The sequence below is a fragment of the Chiloscyllium plagiosum genome, chromosome 1 (assembly GCF_004010195.1).
Source record: "Chiloscyllium plagiosum isolate BGI_BamShark_2017 chromosome 1, ASM401019v2, whole genome shotgun sequence".
NCBI lineage: Eukaryota > Metazoa > Chordata > Chondrichthyes > Orectolobiformes > Hemiscylliidae > Chiloscyllium > Chiloscyllium plagiosum.
In genome coordinates, this window is record NC_057710.1 from 91,679,147 (window position 1) to 91,698,701 (window position 19,555).

General features: G+C 41.0%; 1 protein-coding gene across 7 annotated transcripts in view; it reads left to right on the forward strand.

The window, feature by feature from the left end:
• Positions 1-18,712, forward strand: part of gabra2a (gamma-aminobutyric acid type A receptor subunit alpha2a) — a 254,455-nt gene extending 235,743 nt beyond the window's left edge. For all 7 annotated transcript variants that reach the window (XM_043691791.1, XM_043691775.1, XM_043691784.1 and 4 more), the window contains 2 exons: positions 8,965-9,167; positions 17,297-18,712. In XM_043691791.1, the coding sequence (XP_043547726.1) occupies positions 8,965-9,167; positions 17,297-17,608 (515 nt within the window). In that variant the 3' untranslated portion in view covers positions 17,609-18,712. The remainder of the gene's footprint in view (positions 1-8,964; positions 9,168-17,296) is intronic.
• Positions 18,713-19,555: the final 843 nt, after the last annotated feature.

Consider the following 19,555-nt stretch of genomic DNA (forward strand, 5'->3'; position numbering starts at 1 on the left):
GACATCATAACATATGCCATCATAACGAGGGGTGGCAATGGCCTGTTAATCCAGAAACCCTGGCAACATACTGAGGGCATGGGTTTGAATGCTGCCGTGGCAGGTGATGGAATTTGAATTCAACAAAAATCTGGAATGAAGAGTCTAAGGAAACCATGAATCCATTGTCAATTGTCAGGAAAAGAAAAATCCCATCTGGCTCACTAATGCCCTTTAGCAAAGGAAACTCTTATCCTTACCTGGTGAAGCCTAGATGAGACTCCAGACCCATGGCAATGTTGCTGACTCTTAATTGCCTTCTGAACAATTAGGGGCAAGTAATAAATGCTGACCTAGCCAGCAATACTTTCATCCCATGAATAAATAAAAAAAATGACAAGACAGTATCATGAATGTTCTCTCTTGTTCCTATTGCAGCAATTGCTGTTTTATACATTCCGTGTAATTCTCAGGGCTGCAATGCCATACGAGGTTTAATATTATGGATGTTATCTCACGTGACTATGAATATCGAAGCCCACAGTCTTGCTACTTTACAAAGAAAATTAATCATATATCATTGCTTATACTGAGCGCAAAGCATTCACCCCCTCCACCACCGACGCTCAGTAGCAGCAATGTGTACTATCTACAAGGTGCGCTGCAGAAATTCACCAAAGATTCTCAGACAGTATCTTCCAACCCACAAAGAAAAGAGCAGCAGATACTTGGGAACACCATCACCTTCAAGCTCCCTTCCAAACCACTCACCATCCTGACATGGAAATCTATCACTATTCTTTCGATATTGCTCAGTTAAATTCTTGGAATTCCCTTTGTAATGGCATTGTGGGTCATTGGCAGCGGTTCAAGAAGGCAGCTCACCACTGCCTTCTCAAGAGCAAGTAGGGATGGGCAATAAATGCTGGCCAGCCAGCGATGGCCACGTCCCACAAAATGAAGAAAAAAAAAGAACTAAAACTCTAAATGCCTGTCTTCCAGCCCCCTGTCTGGCATTTGTCTGAGACTAGGCCAGTCTGCTCGTTATTGTGGTATTGTATTTAATTTCAGGATGAGCTTTAGACCATCCAACCGCAGCATCATTCAGACTGCCTGCTTCCAGAAATCTACTCTCTTGTCACACATACATCAGGTTCCATTCACTTTGTGCTCACTGATTTATATTAATTGATTTCTGTGGCTTCAATTCTCCCTAACTATGTAATCTCTTCCAGCCTTCAACCTTCTGAGATATCAAGTCTTAGCCTATTGAGCATCCTCCATTTTAATCACTTCACCATTGGTAGCTGTGCCTTCAGCTGCTTTAGCTCCCAGCTCCAGATTCCTTTCGTAAACCTCTTTATCTTACATCAACTCTTTCCTCTTTTAATGCAACCATAAAACTACCTCTTTGGTCAAGCTGTTGATCATCTGTCCTATTATCCCTTTGCTGTCTCTAGAAATTGCTGAATATATTTCCAGTTAACTCAATGACATTTCTGTCATAGTCTGCCAATGCTTTTATCAATGAACTCCCCTACATTATAAGGTCAGAAATATGGCTGTTCACCGAATCAGTGTTCACTTCCATTTGCAACTTCTTAAATAATAAACTGGTCTGTCCCTGTTGGCAAGAAGGGATGGTGATCAAAGGACACAGATTCTAATTGGTAAAAGCACCAAAGGGAAAATGAAAAGATTTCTTTTTATGCATTGCCTGAAAGGGTAGTGAAAGCAGATTCAGTAGTAAAATTGAAAAGGGAATTGAACACATACTCAATGTAAAATGTTGCATGTCGAAAGAGAAAGAGCTGGAAAGTGACTAATTTGTTAATTCTTTCAAAGGGCCATCGTGGCCATTGAGCTGTGTAGTTACATCTTCATGTAAGTGACTATTTTATTCAATTGAGAGTGTTGCACCAAGCATGGCCATTATAATAGAATATATCCCGCAGAGTTTATAAGCCATGATGCCTAAAACTAGAGGTAGTTTGAGTGGTTTGATGCCTCTTGAATTTTTAAAGATATTGCCTGCCTGCCAAGAGACTGAGTCTTGTTTATTTGGATGATCCCACTGTTCTCATACAACACTCAGGATAATTGGGGGTGAAGGGTACCAATGGTCTACCAATGGTCCATTTCAGGATGCATGGATAGCTAAAATGAGTTTGTCAACACATTTTGTTACATTTCTCATGTTTATGACACTTTCTCCAAAGGAACTGTAGTACATAGGCCAACACTTATACAATGCACAGCAAGTCAAGGGCATATTTTGATATCAGTCCACAGGCTTGGATAATGTCAATTGGTATTTGGGCCAATCAGTATCAGGGATTTATATCACTACAGTTTGAGAGTATGCCATGGCCTGTCCTTGAAGTCCAGTGCAACCAGATGGCAAATTTGTGGGGAGGCAGTAGGGATAATGCAAATGTGTGGTCACTCATCATTCAGGGCTAGTGAGCAGGGTAACCATGGCCAGTCAGGGAATCTGGTCACTGAAAGTCAAGGGGGGGTTATCAGAGATCAGTGCTATGATGGGGTCACTTGGGTAGTCAATTTCAGAATAAAAACCAAAAGAACTGTGGATGCAGTAAACCAGAAACAACATTCTGAGGAAGGGTCACTCGACCTGAAATGTTAACTCTGATTTCTGTGCACAGATGCTGCCAGACCGGCTGAGCTTTTCCAGCAATTTCTGTTTTTGTTTAAGTCAATTTCAAAAACTGGAGGCGCAACACTGTGATGCAGAAGGACAATAATTGTGGAAGGGGAGTCAACTCATTGTGGAAGGGGGGTGATGATAGGGCGAGAAAGAGCAATGGGTATTGCAGGAGGGAATGTCATAAGTAGTCATCACCACTCTGGCTTCAATGGGAAAAAGTGCATAATTAAGCTGTATGTCAGGGTCAGGGGTTAAAGAGGAGAGATGAGCAGTTAAGGGTTGAATGGGAACATTTGGAAGATCAGAACTGTTGGAGTTGACAGGGAAAGCAAGGCAAAAAGGAACATGAAGGTTTGTGGAGCCACCTAGATTGATAAGCTAAGCCAGTGACACACTCCACGAAGCACGACCTGTGTTGCCTTCCACCCTCAACTGAATTGCAAACGCGCAACTGAAATAGAAAATGCTGCCACCACAACTGGAGTGGGCTGAGTAAGTGTTTTGATTTCTCTGAGGGAGCAGGACCTACTTGTGTGTGATGTGTAATGTTTCAAGGGGCAATGGTATTAAACCAGCCCCTGACACAGAGCACCTTAAAGACATCTGTTGTCACATAATTGTCTGTATGGACCTCAGGCATTGACCATCTGCCTCACTATAGCCATCTTGACCATGTCATTCAGTGTTAGAAATTGCACCCAATAATGGTGTGAAACACAGGTAAGGTAAGGCAAGCTGTAAAGATTCACCTTCATAGCAAAAATTGCAAGCAGCTTCTACAGTTCTAAAGCCTGCACAAGTTGCAAGAGCTGCTCATTTCTCGTCTTAGATTGTGAGATTTCCACACCATTATTCTGTATGCCTTGTTGCATTTCTTGGGTAATGTGGGGGTTGGAGGATAGCAGATATATTCTCGTTATTGCTGCCACATATGCAATCTCCTATTGAATATGTGCCAGAAAGCTTGAGTAGGTCTATGGTCTGTAGCAATGTGCAGAATTTCAAGTCGACATGCCCTCGTGATGCAGTAAAGATCCAGGAAAGGCACAGTTCCTTGTCTCCATTGGAATTCCATACAAGTGGGAGAGAGAGAGAGATTGCCAATATACTTTTATTTAGAGGCGATGGTCAGATCATCATGTCATAATGACCAGTGTATCTGAAAAGTGATTTGTTCTTCAATCGGGACCAACAAGGGCCAAATGATGACTCCTACCTATCACGTTTCCATCACTAGGGTTGGTTACAGGACTGTATAGAGAGAAGACATTGCGTATACCTTGGATTCTTTGTCCTGTAAATAAAGAGATTACTTGATGGCTGGAGAGGATTCATAAGAGCTGCAGCATTGTCTAGAGTAAGCAAATGATATTTTTCAGAAGGTACTACACCTTTAACATCTTACAGCGCAGTAGTATCAGTCAAAGCAATAACAGGCAGGACCTGTTTGTTAGCCCCATGTCGTTGAATTGAGTTGTATCTTTGACTGTTTTGATATTGCAGAGGGCAGCATCCCCCGTGTAATGCCAACTGTACATACAGCTTGAATAATAATATGAAAAACAATATTAAAATAGTTAATGAATGATAATAAAAGTTCAGGTTGCAAACTAATGGAAGCCTTCACAACATCTGATGCTTCCCCTTTCAATCATAACAACGTTTCACGCTAGGATAGGTGCTATGGAAAGGATAGCTAAATTCAGACAGGGAGTAACATGATGTGCACTAAAGATGGCTAAACTTTCTACGTTCACTGTTGTAGATGAAGCGAAACTGGTGATTGCTGACACAACTGAAGATGTAAAGTGAACATACATTTACGTGTGACAGTGTGCTTACAATGCCATTTCATCCACGTGCAGCCTGAACAACGTCTTTCACCTTTCCCTCTCACAACGTCTCAATGCAGTCTCAGGGTCCACAGCTGAGTTGGAGGGACCTAGCTGCTGGCCTTGGTTATTTTAGATGGACAGCCCTGCGGGGGGGGGAGCTTTGTGAGTCCAGTCATGTTGAGAGTGTCCTGCCTAGATGTGGTTTCACCCTCAGGTTGAGCTCCTGCAGGGATGGAAAGCTGAATAGAGGTGAAGGGGCCGGACACCTCTGGATTGTCATGAGAGGGGAATTCTAGGTGGTTCAGATACACTGGTCATTATGACATGGTGATCTTGTATGTGGTTCTTCCTTCAACAAGTACCACTCTGTCTCCTTGTGAGTATGTGCTACCTGGAATAGCATCTAGGTCCCTCATCCCCTCTGGATGGTGCATGGGAGCTCGTGCCTCCTCTAGAGAATTTATGAGCTGATATCCTAAGGGTTTAATGTCTTAAGGCAACAACTGTGCAGATGCTATGGTGCCTGCAAGAGAGAAGAAGAGTTATGAAATAGGAGTAGAAGTTTGGGCATGTTAAGAATGCATTCAGTGTGGTGTTAATGGGAGAGCAGCAGCCCTTGACATTCAGTAGCATCGCCATCACTTAATCCCCCACTGCCAACATTCTGGGGTTGATATTAACCAGAAATTCATCTGAACTAGCCACATAAATACAGTGGTGGAACAATCTTGAGGGGCTGAATTGCCTACTCCTGCTCTTCTGCATTTTGTGAGTCAACTTGCATCTCCATAAGCAACAAAACTTGGCCCATTGATTTATTTTGCTGATTTTGCCCAAGTAATAAGAACGTAAGGACTAGGAGCAGGAGTAGGCCACCCAGCCATTCGATCCTGCTCCACAACTCAATAAGATCATGGCTGATCTTTTCGTGGGCTCAGATCCACTTACCCGTGCTCTCACCGTATCCCTTAATTCATAGAACATAGAACATGACAGTGCATTACAGGCCCTTTGGCCCTTGATGTTGCGCTGACCTGTGAAACCAATCTGAAGCCGGTCTAACCTATACTATTCCATTCTCGTCCATATGACTATCCTAGGAACATTTAAATGACCTTAAAGTTGGCCAGTCTATGACTCTTGCAGCCATGCCCCTACTATACTCTGAGTAAAGAAACTATCTCTGACATCTGTCTTATATCTATCTCCCCTCAATTTAAAGATATGCCCCCTGTACTAGCCGTCACCAACCAAGGAAAAAGACTCTCACTGTCCACTCTTTCTAATCCTCTGATTATCTTATATGTGTCAATTAAGTCACCTCTCAACCTCCTTCTCTCCAATGAAAACAGCCTCATGTCCCTCGGCCTTTCCTCGTAAGACCTTCCCTCCATACCAGGAAACATCCTAGTAAATCTCTTCTAAGCTCTTTCCAAAGCTTCCACATCCTTGCTATAATGCGGTGACCAGAACTGTATGCAATACGCCAAGTGCGGCCTCACCAGAGTTTTGTACAACTGCAGCATGACCATGGCTCCGAAACTCAATCCCTCTACCAATAAAAGCTCGTACACCTTATGCCTTCTTAACAACCCGATCACTCTGGGTGCCATCCTCCAGTCTTCTGACATTCTTCCTGGAGACAATGACGACGCAAAGATCAAAGCCATAGGCACAACAATGTCCTCCCTGACTTCCCAGAGAATCCTAGGATAAATTCCATCCAGTGCAGGGGAGTTATTTATTTTCTCACTTTCCAGAATAGCTAACACCTCCTCCTTGTGGACCTCAATCCCGCCTAGTCTAGTAGCCTGTATCTCAGTATTCTCCTTGACAACGTTGTCTTTTTCTGGTGTGAACGCTGATAAAAAATATTCACTTAGCGCTCCCCCTATCTCCTCCTGGGCAGGGAATTCCATAGAATAACAACCCTCTGGGTAAAGAAGTTCCTCCTCAATTCGATCCTAAATCTGCTCCCCCTAATTTTGAAGCAAAGCCCGTTTGTCCTAATTTCACCTGCCAGTGGAAACATCCTTTCTACTTCTATCTTATCCATTCCCTTCATAATTTTGATGTTTCTGTAAGATGCCCCCTCATTCTTCTGAATTCCAATGAATATAATCCCAGTCTACTCAGTCTCTCCTCATAAGCCAACCCCCTCAACTCCGGAATGAACCTAGTGAACTTCCTCTGCACTCCCTCCAGTACCAGTACATTCTCAAGTAAGGAGGCCAAAACTGTACACAGTACTCCAGGTGTGGCCTCATCAGCACCCTGTACAGCTGCAGCATAACCTCCCTATTTAAACTCAACCCCTTTAGCAATGAAGGACAAAATTCCATTTGCCTTCCTAATCACTTGTTATACCTGCAGACCAACTTTCTGTGATTCATGCACCCAGGTCCCTCTGCATAGCAGCATGCTGCAACTTTTTACCCTTCAAGTAATCTTTTTAATGTTACTCCCACCAAAATGTATGACTTCACATTTACTAACATTGTATTCCATCTGCCAGACCTTTGCCCACTCACTCAATCTATCTATATTCCTCTGCAAAGTTTCACAGTCCTTTGCACACTTTGCTTTGCCACTCATCTTAGTGTTGTCAGCAAACTTTGACACATTACATGTGGACCCCAACTCCAAATCATCTATATTAATTATAAATCATGCGGTCCCAACACCGATCCCTGAGGCACATCACTAGTCCCTGATTGCCAGCCAGAAAAGCACTCATTTATCCCCACTCTTTGCTTCCTGTCAGTCAACTAGTCCTCTATCCATGGTAATACTTTACCCTAAATGTCCTGCAGCGGCATGTTGTGCGGCACCTTGTTGAAGACCTTTTGGTAATCTAGGTGCACCATAGCCAGTGGGTGCCCAGTGACCACCTTGCTGAAATGTCTTCATAGAATTCCAGAAGATTTGTGAAGCATGACCTGCCCTTCATTAACCCAATACTGTGTCTGCCCAATGGGACAATTTCTTTCGAGATGCCCTGCTATTTCTTCATCGATAATAGACTCAAGCATCTTCCTCACTACAGAGGTTGAGCTAACCAGTCTATAATTGCCCATCTTTTGTCTACCTCCTTTTTTAAACAGTGGTGTCACATTTGCTGTTTTCCAATCTGCTGGGCTGCCCCTGAGTCCAGCAAATTTTGGAAAATTACCGTCAGTCCACCTGCTATTTCCGTAATAATGATTGGTTCCAGGTCATCACCTACCTTAGTCTCTTTGTCGGTTACTGGCATGTTATTAGTGCCCTCCACTGTGAAGACCGATACAAAATACCTGTTCAATGCCTCAGCCATTTCATTATCTCTCACAAATAACTGCCTCTTCACATCTTCTAAAGGACTAATGTTTACTTTAGCCCTCTTTTTCGTTTTATACATTTATAGGAACTTTTGCAATTTGTCTTTATATTCTGTGGTAGTTTTTGTTTTCTTAGGTTTGATCTTTTCTTTCTAGCTCTCTTTGTGACTTTCTGTTGACCTTTAAAGTTTGCCCAATCTTCTAGTTTCATGCTGTTTTTGGCCACTTTATATGCCTTCTCTTTCAATTTGATAGCCTTCCTTATTTACTTAGACACTCAAGGCAGATTACCCCTTTTCTTACAGTCCTTCCTTTTCACTGGAATATACTTTTGCTGAGCACTTTGAATAATTTCTTTGAAAGTCCTCCACTGCCCGTCAACTATCCCACCATAAAATCTTTGTTTCCAGTCTACTTTAGCTAGGTCCTCCCTCATTCTATCCTGCATCACCCCACCCTGATTTGGAAGCCACCATCAGAGTAACATTTGGGTTATTTTTGAATCAATTGCTGTATCAACCTCTCTCCACCTTGAATAAATATTAATTATATCATATTAGTATGTTCTTTTATGCAATTCATTTGTCTGTTAGAATTTCAATAAGTAGTGAAGCCAAGTGCAGGGAAAAGGGAGAAAAAACAAGTATTCTGTTCAAAAATAGAATAGGAGCAACTTAATGCTAAAGAAAAATATTAACATGCTTAGGAACCAATCAGGGCATATAAAGTATTTTAATGAGAGAGAATAATATTATTGTTTTAATACACAACTAGTATTGGACATGAACATAAAAATGGATTTAACATTGTGAAGGTCACAGCAAATTCAAGTTGATTAAAAAGGCAGGAGCTACACCTCAAGCAACTTGTGAATGCAACCTCCAGGTTTTTGTGAAAAGAGACCACATATTTAATAATGTTGGGAACATGTCCTCTGAAATGTGCATTGCAGCAAAACTTGTTTGATAGCAAAGAGCTGGAGAAGAATACTTCTACTTTGTCACAAACAAAACAACCATGTCCGTTTTGTTTTGAGCAATCATTAAGCATTGTTTTCTGCTTGGTCCAAAAAATAAATATATGAGACCTTTGCATGGGATATTTTGTACTCAACAGACTATTTTTGTTGTAAAATTGTCTGTTACTATTTTTTATCTTCCTGCAGGAGTTACAACAGTGCTTACAATGACAACTCTGAGCATCAGTGCTCGAAACTCGCTTCCGAAAGTTGCATATGCAACCGCCATGGACTGGTTTATTGCTGTCTGCTATGCCTTTGTGTTCTCTGCATTAATAGAATTTGCCACAGTAAATTATTTTACAAAACGAGGCTGGGCTTGGGATGGCAAAAGTGTTGTGAATGATAAGGTAAGCAATTCTTTCAGCTGCATTTAATCAAATCTTAATGTGCAAACCATGACAACAAAACACATTCATTATCTATGGTTTAAAAGATAAATTCACCATACAATTTAGTGAAGAGCAATACAGTAAATGAGGTTATCCACTGAGAAACCTCCCAGTGATTGCATCTCATTGATATGTGAAACTGTGGGTGATATCAGTTGAGACCATAAGATCATAAGATATAGGAGCAGATATAGGCCATTTGGTTCATCTGGTCTGGTCTGACATTTAGATTAGATTAGATTACTTAGATTAGATTACTTACAGTGTGGAAACAGGCCCTTCGGCCCAACAAGTCCACACCGACCCGCCGAAGCGTAACCCACCCAGACCCATTACCCCTACACCTAACACTACGGGCAATTTAGCATGGCCAATTTGCCTAACCTGCACATTTTTTGGATTGTGGGAGGAAACCGGAGCACCCGGAGGAAACCCACGCAGACACGGGGAGAATGTGCAAACTCCACATAGCCTGAGGCAGGAATTGAACCCGGGTCTCTGGCACTGTGAGGCAACAGTGCTAACCACTGTTAAAGCTGATATGATTCTCAACTGCTACCTTTTCCCCATAACCCTTGATCCTTTTATTAATCAAGAATCTATCAATCTCTGTCTTGTATACACTCAATGACCTGGCAATGAATTCCACTGAGTCACCACTCTCTGGCTGAAGAAATTGCTCTTCATCTCCATTCCAAAGGATTGTTCCATCACTCTGAGACTTTCCTCACGGGTCCTAATCTCTCCTACTAGTGAAAACATATTCCCCACTTCCACTCTAACCAATGAGATCCCTCCCTCATCCTTTTCAACTCCGAGTACAAACCCAGAGTTCTCAACTGCTTCTCATATGATAAGCCCTTCAGCCACAGGATCATTCTTGTAAACCTCCCCTGGGCCCCCTACAATGCTTGTGCATCCTTCCTTAGATACAGGGCCCAAAACTGCTCACAGTATTCCAAATGCAATCTGACCAGAGCCTTGTACAGCCTCAGCAGTGTATCTCTACTCTTGCGTTCTAGCCCTCTTGAAACAAATACTAACATTGCTTAACTGCCAACTGAACCGATATGTTAACCTTAAGAGAATCACAAAGACTCCTAAGATCCTTTGTGTTTCAGATTTCCGAAGCTTTTCTATGTTTAGAAAATATTCTGTGCCTCTATTCTTCTGAACAAAGTGCAAAACCTCACACTTTCCCATATTGTATTCCATCTGCTACTTCTTTGCCCACTGTCCTAGCCTGTCCAAGTCCTTCTGCAGCCTCTCTGCTTCCTCAACACTACCTGTCCCTCCACCTACCTTTGTGTCATATACAAACTTAGCAACAATACCCTCAGTTCCTTCGTTCAGATGGTTAATGTATAGCATGAATAGTTGTGATTCCATCACAGACCCCTGCGGAGCTCCACCAATGACCACCTGCCATCATGAAGAAGATACCTTTACCCCCATCCCCTGCCTTCTGCCAGTCAGTCAATCATCTATGCCAGTACCTTGCCCCTAAGCCTATAGACTCCTAATTTATTTGGCAGCCCTCTGTGCGGCATCTTTTCAAAAGTCTTCTCAAAATCCAAATAGGTCATGTCCACAGTTTTCCCTTGTTTAACTTGCTTGTTACCTCCTCAAAAAATTCTAACAGATTTGTCAGGCATGGCCTCCCCTTGAAGAAGGAGAAAGTGAGGTCTGCAGATGCTGGAGATCAGAGATGGAAATGTGTTGCTGGAAAAGCGCAGCAGGTCAGGCAGCATCTAGGGAACAGGAGAATCGACGTTTCGGGCATTAGCCCTTCTTCAGGAATTCCTGAAGAAGGGCTAATGCCCGAAACGTCGATTCTCCTGTTCCCTAGATGCTGCCTGACCTGCTGCGCTTTTCCAGCAACACATTTCCATCTCCCCTTGAAGAAGCCTTGCTGACCCAACTCTATTTTGCCATTCACCTCCAAGTAGTTTGCAATCTTATTCTTAATAATGAACTCTAAATTCTTACCAATGGCCGATATCAGGCTAACCGGCCTATAATCTTTTGGCTTCTGCCTCCCTCCCTTCTTAAACAGGGATGTTACAACATCTATTTTCCAGTCCACCAGGACCCTCCCTACCTCCAGTGATTTATGAAAGATCACCACCAATGCTTCTATAATCTCCTCAGCTGTCTCTTTCAGAACTCTGGGAAGTAGTCCATCAGATCCAGGTGATTTATTCACTGTCAGACCCTTCAGATTTCTCAGCAACTTCTCCTTAATGATGGCTACTATACTCACATCTGGCCCCTGCCTCTCTTAAAGATCTGCTATACTGCTGGTGTCTATCTTCCTGATACAAAGTACCTATCCCATTCCTCAGCCATTCTTTTGTTCCCCATTGCTACTTCTCCAGCCTCATTTTCCAACAGTCCAATGTCCACTCTTGCTTCTCTCTTACCATTTGTAAATATATGAAAAAACTTTTGCAAATGTCTTTTGTTGCTCGCTTCCTTACCCTTATATTTCATCTCCTCTCTACTTACTGCTTTTTCAGTTACCCTCTGCTCTTTTTAAAAAGGCTTCCCAATCCTTTAGCTACCCACTAACCTTCACCACATTGCATACTTTTCCTTTTGTTTTTATGCCTTTTAATTGTTGTAATTATACCGGCCTCCACTGCTTCCTCTGGCAGCCATCCCATACACGCACCACTCTATGTGAAAAAGCTGCCCTTTCAGTCCCCTTTAAATCTTTTCCCTCTCACCTTAAACTTTTGTCCTCTAGTTTTAGATTCCTCTAATCTGGGAAAAAGACTTGGCAATTCACTTTATTGATGCCCCTCATAATGTTATAAACCTCACCCCTCAACCTCTGATGCTCCAGAGAAAATAGCCTCAGCCTATTCAGTCTCTCCCTATATCTCAAATCCTCCAACCCCGGCAAAACATCATTAAGTCTTTTCTGAACTCTTTTAAGTTTACCAACATGTTTCCAATAGCAGGGAGACCACAACTGAAGCAGCATTCCAAAAGTGGCCTCACCAATGTCCTGTACAGGTGCAACATGACCTCCCAACTACTATAGTCAATGTACTGACCAATAAAGGGAAGTGTACCAAGCACCTTCTTCACTACCCTATCTACCTGTGACTGCACTTTCAAGGAACTGTGAACCTGCAGCGCAAGGTCTCTTTGTTCATCAACACTCCCCAGAACCCTTCCATTAAGTGTATAAGTCCTGCCCTGATTTGCCTTTACAAAATGCAACACCTAACATTTATCCAAATTAAACTGCTTCAGCCTATCTGATCAAGATCCTGTTGTAGTCTGAGATAATCTTCTTCACTGTCCACTAAACCATCAATTTTGTCATCTGAAAACTTACTAACCATTCCTCCTATATTCATTTATATAAATGAAAAAAAGCAATGGACCCAGCACCGATCCTTGTGGTACACCGCTGGTCACAGGTCTCCAGTCTGAAAAGCAACTCTCCACCATCACCCTCTGTCGCATACCTTCAAGCCAATTTTGTATCCAAATGGCCAGTTCTCCCTGGATACCATTTGATCTAACCTTGCCAACCAGTCTACCATGAGGACCCTTGCTGATTGCTTTACTGAAATCCATATAGATCACACCCTCATCAATCTTCTTCATCACTTCTTCAGAAAATGCAATCAAGTTAGTGAGACACGATTTCCCACGCACAAAGCCATGTTGATTAACCCTAATCAGTCCTTGCTTTTCCAAATATATGTAAATCCTGTCCCTCAGGATACCCTCCAACAACTTGCCCATTGCCAATATCAGGCTCGCTGGTTTTTCTTTACTACTTTTTTCAAATAATACACCACGTTAGCCATTCTCTAGTGTTCTGGCACCTAACCCATGGCTATTGATGATGCAAATACCTTAGCAAATCACCCAGCAACCACTTCCCTAGCTTCCCACAAAGTTCTGGGATACATCTGATCAGGTCCCCCTTGCCATTCACCAGGATTCTGATCCCAGCATGATTCAGGTGGAGGCCATCCCATCGGAACAGCTCCCTCCTTCCCCAGTACTGATGCCAATCTTCCGTAAATTCAAACCAATTTCTCCCACACCAATCTTTGAGCCATGTGTTTACCTCTTTAATCTTGTTGACCCTGTGCCATTTAGGTTGAGGCTTAGATAGTAATTTGCAGTTTATTATCTTTTTAGTCCCTAACAGCTCATATTCCCTCAACAGGACCTCTTTCCTCTTTCTTCCTATATCTCTGGTACTTACATGGACCACAACAACTGGACTTATCCCCTCCCACTCCAAGTTCCTCTGCAGCCCAGATGACATATCCTGAACCCAGTTAGCATGTTGAGACTAAGTTATGAGTTGTCTTAACTGAGTACATGAATTGTTCAGATTCATATGTAAGAACATAACTTGATAAAGATCTGAGGACTCCTGCCCTGGCTTTTGTATTCTACAAGTATGGTGATCCTTTATTTTCAGGAGTAAATTGAGTCTGGGCAAGTCAGTAGTTCAGTGTGTGTTGTTGGAACATTTGAGGTTAATGTAGGTCTTCAGCATTAATATAAAATGGACAGGAGCAATTGCCCACCAGTTTTATACCTCATTCGATTGTCTTTCTGAAGAGAGAGTTGTTTGGACAATGAAACATACTTCTCATTCACTGTCTCTCATTTTGTGCTACCACCCATTCCTAATTTTGAGCTCATTTAATTGACTTTAAATACCAATAAGTCCATAAGATTCTGGGGGTTGTAATTTATTATGACTGCATTCATGGAGTGATGATCCTGACTGCCTGAATCAAATTGCTGCATTCAATCACAAACTCCTAGAGAGCTACAAGACTTTCACTCTTCTAAATTGTATCCTCATCACCTTCTAAAGAATAAACTTAGCTATCAGTTAAGATTTGGTAGATACATTTATGAGGGTGTATTTACAGAGTACATACTCAAAATAAAATTTTAGGAAAACATTAGAAGTGCCAAATAAAACCAATGCCACTTTTTTTTAATAAAAAAAGAACAATAAAGGGAATCATAAAACAGCTACTTCCAAGTAAGCAAAGGTGCAAATCTTCTTTAGTGCTTTCTCATTTTTTGTATGTTAGAACTGGTTAAGTGTAGAAATTAAATGCTCTGGAGAGTGGGATGATGGGGAGGATCTAGCCTAATCATTGCATGGTTCTGGAAAATGGTTACTAATAATTCAGCAATTTTTCTATCGTGCTCCCAACTTTTATCCTCATTAACTTCATTAATTGGCCTGTAAATGTCAATCATTTACAGTGAGGTAAATAGAATATTTAGTGTTGGAAGTTAGGTATATCAACAGTTGTGTCCCTACCCCTTGCACCAGGAGGCCTGAGTTCAAGTGCCACTTGTTCCAACAATGTATAATCTCTGAATAGGTTGATTAGTAAGATCTGGCATATGAGAAATCCTTTTCTTGTCTTGGAGTTGAGATGTCATATTGGTGTTTTATTCTGAATCCAAATACTCTTCATCTGACTAGTGAAACCATAGTCAAATATTTTGCATGTAGTTTGAATGATTTTAACTTTAGGAAAGTATTGGCTCTTCCGTCAGCTGTTGGTTAACATTTAAATTTATTGCTGTTCAAATAAATTTGCAGAAGCTACATGTTCCTGCTCAGGTAACAATGCAGAGTCAGCAGTAGAACTTGTACTGTTAATGCAATGAGTTGATATAACCTGGACCAAAAGGCTGGTGAAAGGCAGACACAGTAATAACTTTGGAAACAAAATTGGCAGGGCTAATTATGAGCAAAAGCAGAGAATGGGACTAATTGGATACCCATTTCAAAGAGCCAACATGACACAATGGATAATTGTGGTTCTAATCAAGGTAAATTTGCCAGTAGTCCTATTGGACCATTGGGCTGCTCTCTCTCATTAGGCAGTGATGCTTCTAATACTGACACAGTTGAAATACAAACAGCTGTAATAATGTGATGACATGATCTCTAATAAATATGTGTGTGGTCAGAAAACACTTTTCTACTGAGATGTAGAGCATCTTTTTCAGGAATTGGCTGTAATACTGAAATAGTCTCAGAGAGGGCCGCTGAAGCAATGTTTACGATGAATGAGTCATGAAATAATATTTATTGTAAAATCTCAGTTAATGTTTTGCATGAAACTTATTTCTGATTTGAATGTGGATATATGTGACCTCCTCTTGGGATTCTCCTGATTTTGTGCTATAACTTTGATGAGAGATCAATGAAACTCAAAAATAAATAGCAATAATTACCTTCCCACACCAGCAGAATGCTTAATGTACATGGGATACAAGTCGTCTGCTATAATGCGTGTTTCATTAGTGAAAATTCACTGTAATGCAGTTGACAAATTGAGGACACTTTTTCTAAAGCATGAAGTTTTGAAGCATGTATTGGTTATAGCGCAATTCCAACCCCATTAGTTTAAATGGTGCTGCTGTTACATGGTTTTCTTATAACATTGGATTGCACAAGAGCAGAACTAGCGCTTTATAGCAGAACTGACTGTATATAACTTAACTGTTGCTGAGAGTTGAGGCATTAGCACATTTATGTTATATTATCAGCTCTGATTTTTGTCATGTGACAAACGCAAACATTTCAGGTACTGATTGCCCACTTTGATAGATCAATTGGAAAGTCATTAAGCTAAGCTTTACCCTAGCACCCCCACTCCCAATTAGAGTTTCCATTGTCAGGTGATTGTTTTTATTCATTCATGGGATGTGGGTGTCACTGGCAAGGCCAATTTTTATGAACCATCCCTAATTACCCAGAGGGCAGTTATGAATCAACCATATTGCTGTTGGTCTGGAGTCACATGTAGGCCAGACCAGGTAAGGATGGCAGTTTCCTTCCTTAAAGGACATTAGTGAACCAGGTGGAGTTTTGTGACAATTGACAATGGATTCAAGTCATCATTAGACTCCAGATTTTTACTGCATTCAAATTTCACCATCTGCTTTGATGAGATTCAAACCTTGGTTCCAGATTATTCAAACCTTGGTTCCTGGATTAATAGTCTAATAATGATATCACTGGGCCATTGCACCCTCCCCCCCCCCCCCCCCCCCACCTCACCACCACACCAAACGATCCTGAGAAAGTATTACTTCTCATTTTAGCAAAATAGCTCTTATGTTTTCCTTTTTCCAGAGTTAGGTCGAAGCAGGCGAGTTGTTTCCAAATCCTTTGTGTCTATTTCAGCTGGAATGTCTGTAAAATACAGAGGGTTTCGGAAATACAGCCATGTGATCAGCCCCAGCCAGAGTCTGGCAAGGTTAGCTATTTCTAAAAGAAAGAATGCAAATATGAAATATGGAAGTGAATATGTTTTTTTTAGGTGGGGGGGGGGGATTTGTTCTCTGGACATAACACTTGTCAGGGGCAAGAAGACCCAAAACATTGGTAACCTCAATTCTGAGCCATTTTTGCCAACATCATACAAGTTCCATGCTGGGAATGGAGTCTTTTAATGCTTCAAACTCAACATCATTCCAGGTGATTAGAAGGGAATCTTTGCCAGATGCATGTGCTGAAACCAATGATCTGAAAGGCTGAATATTGTACATCTGTTCCCACTCCACACTGACAGTTCTGAGCCTTTTTAAGCATGGCCCCTGCATCCATTCATGAACACATCCACAGCATCCCTCTCCCTTGGCAGTATCATCTCTTCCATGAGATGGACACATTTTTTGGATTTATTCATGTATTTTGCTGTTGTTACTATTTTGATTTAAGTCAAAATTTTGATTTTTCCATCTGTTCTGTCATTCCTTTTGCTTTACAAAGCTTACTTTAATAAACAAAATAATTCAGAAAAGAACCACAAGCATCTTGAGGAACGTATTTTTAACACAGCAAGTTGTTATAACCTGGACTGAACGGCAGATGCAGTAATAACTTTGGAAGCAAGATTGGCAGGGCTATGAACAAAAGCAGAGAATGGGACTAATTAGATACTCATTTCAAAGAGCCAAACTGACACAATGGGTAAAAGAGCAGCCTCTCGTGCAGTCTCATTCCCTGATTCTGCAGGAAGAGGAATAAATCAATGAATCACTTTCATTTACTTCCACAGAAGAAAGACAAGGCTTCTATCATGAAGAAGAATAATGCTTATGCTGTGGCAGTTGCCAATTATGCACCTAACATCACCAAGGACTCAGCATTACCAACAATTGCAAAGAGTGCAACTGCAGAGCCAAAAGAAGCCAAACCAGAGACCAAGCCACAGGAGGCCAAGAAGACATTTAATAGCGTAAGCAAAATCGACAGAATGTCCAGGATAATGTTCCCTGTTTTATTTGGAACGTTCAATTTAGTGTACTGGGCCACATATTTAAACAGAGAAACTGTTGTTAAAGAGATGAGTGATGGTGCAGCAAAGTAATCATTGATGCATTTTAAGGCAAGTGGAATTTCTAAAGAGTAATGATGCCAAATGCAACCTGTAATTGCTAATCTATGTACTTTGGTATGTTTATAGAAATAAGCCTTTATTTTGTCATGATTCACACACAGAAGAGTTGCAAAGTCCACATGATCCACAACTTGATTTAGAAAATGAATTGTATTGCGGAATCAATTAAAGGAGAATTGAAACAAGATATGGGACATTAGAAGGATTAGTATCGACGAGATGTGGAGTGGGTTGTAATGATGAGTGGGTCATTTTCAATTTGAATATCTGCGGAATTAACCTGGTGGAACAGACCACTCATTCATTGTAGACTCCAAAACATTTGCTCCTTGGAAAATTATTGAATGCAAATTAGGTATGATCTATAATAGGTGAGCAATCACTCTGCCTGGTTGCTACCCAGCTGGTAAAATTGAAATTTGCTTCCACAGAGGTGTAATGGTGAAAACTTGGGTTCATATGTTCAAATGGTTTGTACCACACAACTGTTTGCAAGGTTTTGCATTGCAGATACTTAAAATCAAAGAGTTCATATGTTAGCACTTATTGGTTGAATTAAATAATTAGGTTACACTCCTGTCATTTTTTATTGTAAGACCACATGTTATATGAAAGTGTTGATGATTAACAGTAGTACTTAGTGATTTTTAATTTCCACAGTCTAGTACACAACTGACATCGGTTCCAGTGCAAAACTTTAACTTGTAAAAAGAATTGTTTCTTATATACTGCAAGAGATAATTAATGTTTAAATAAACACAAGAAATAGGTTTCTCAAAAAATTTCATAACACAACTTTAATGTTTATTTTATTGTATTTCTTCCACATTTGTTTTGTGCTGCCATTTTGGTTTTAATGTTAAATATGACGCATGTGATTTGGGGATTTGCATGATGATACTGGTGCTGAGGTCGCAGAGCACATTGTGTGACGTACCCAACAATGGCATCATACAATGCACAGACAAAGTGCCTCAGTAACCACATTAACATCTCTGAAATCCATTTTATCTTCTGAACCAACTTTAACAATGCAGAACCTTGAGGGATACAATAAAGAAAAATGAACTCAAAGCTGTGTTTGATAGATTTTCTTCTGTAAAGTCAATGTTTTGAGTGTTTTTTTGTATAAAAACAAATGCACAAAAGTGACATGATTGTATTTTAAGCAATTTTCTTCTAGAATTATTTAAGGGTCACCGGGGTGAATGCACTTTCTTTTAATGATCACAACCTTGTACATAATTATCAATACCTTAATGTGTTTTAGTGAAACACACTGAGTGGATTAATAGTAGGAACTGCAAGCTGCTCTTAATTTTCAGAGGATATCTTCATTGCAGATGTGTTTAAGACAAGAAACAACTTCAATTCAACTTGTGCTGAAATTTGGAGATGACTGGGCGCAAGCAGGAGCAAACCATCTGCACCTCTCCCCTTCCTCTCTCACCACTTCAAGGAAATATTCCACTCAAATGCAGTGGAAATGGAATTGCTGATGAATAGAAGTCAGAACTGGTGGAAGGACAGATTGTGCCAGGGACCCAAGGTATCTGATCCCAGCAGAATAGGTAATGAGAGGAGCAGTGGGTCACAAAGTTTGTGTGTGTGTGTGTTTGCCTTGTCAAGATAACCCAAAAAGAATCTTTAAAAATTAACAGAATAATTACTGACTTACAGCTCCTGTAGGCAGAAAAATGCTGGCGCCAAATTCCTCACAAGGAATACTTGGGCTTCTGTTGCCTTGGCTTGCATTTCCACTCCACACAAGAATGCAGACACAGGCTTTGAGCTGCCAGATTTTTCTGATGGATTGGATACTGTATAGAGTTTCATCTTCCACAGTACAACTGTATGTGCATTGGAATGATGCAGTTGTAATGTAGCGCTGCTTGTAATCCTTATTTTTCAAGGACA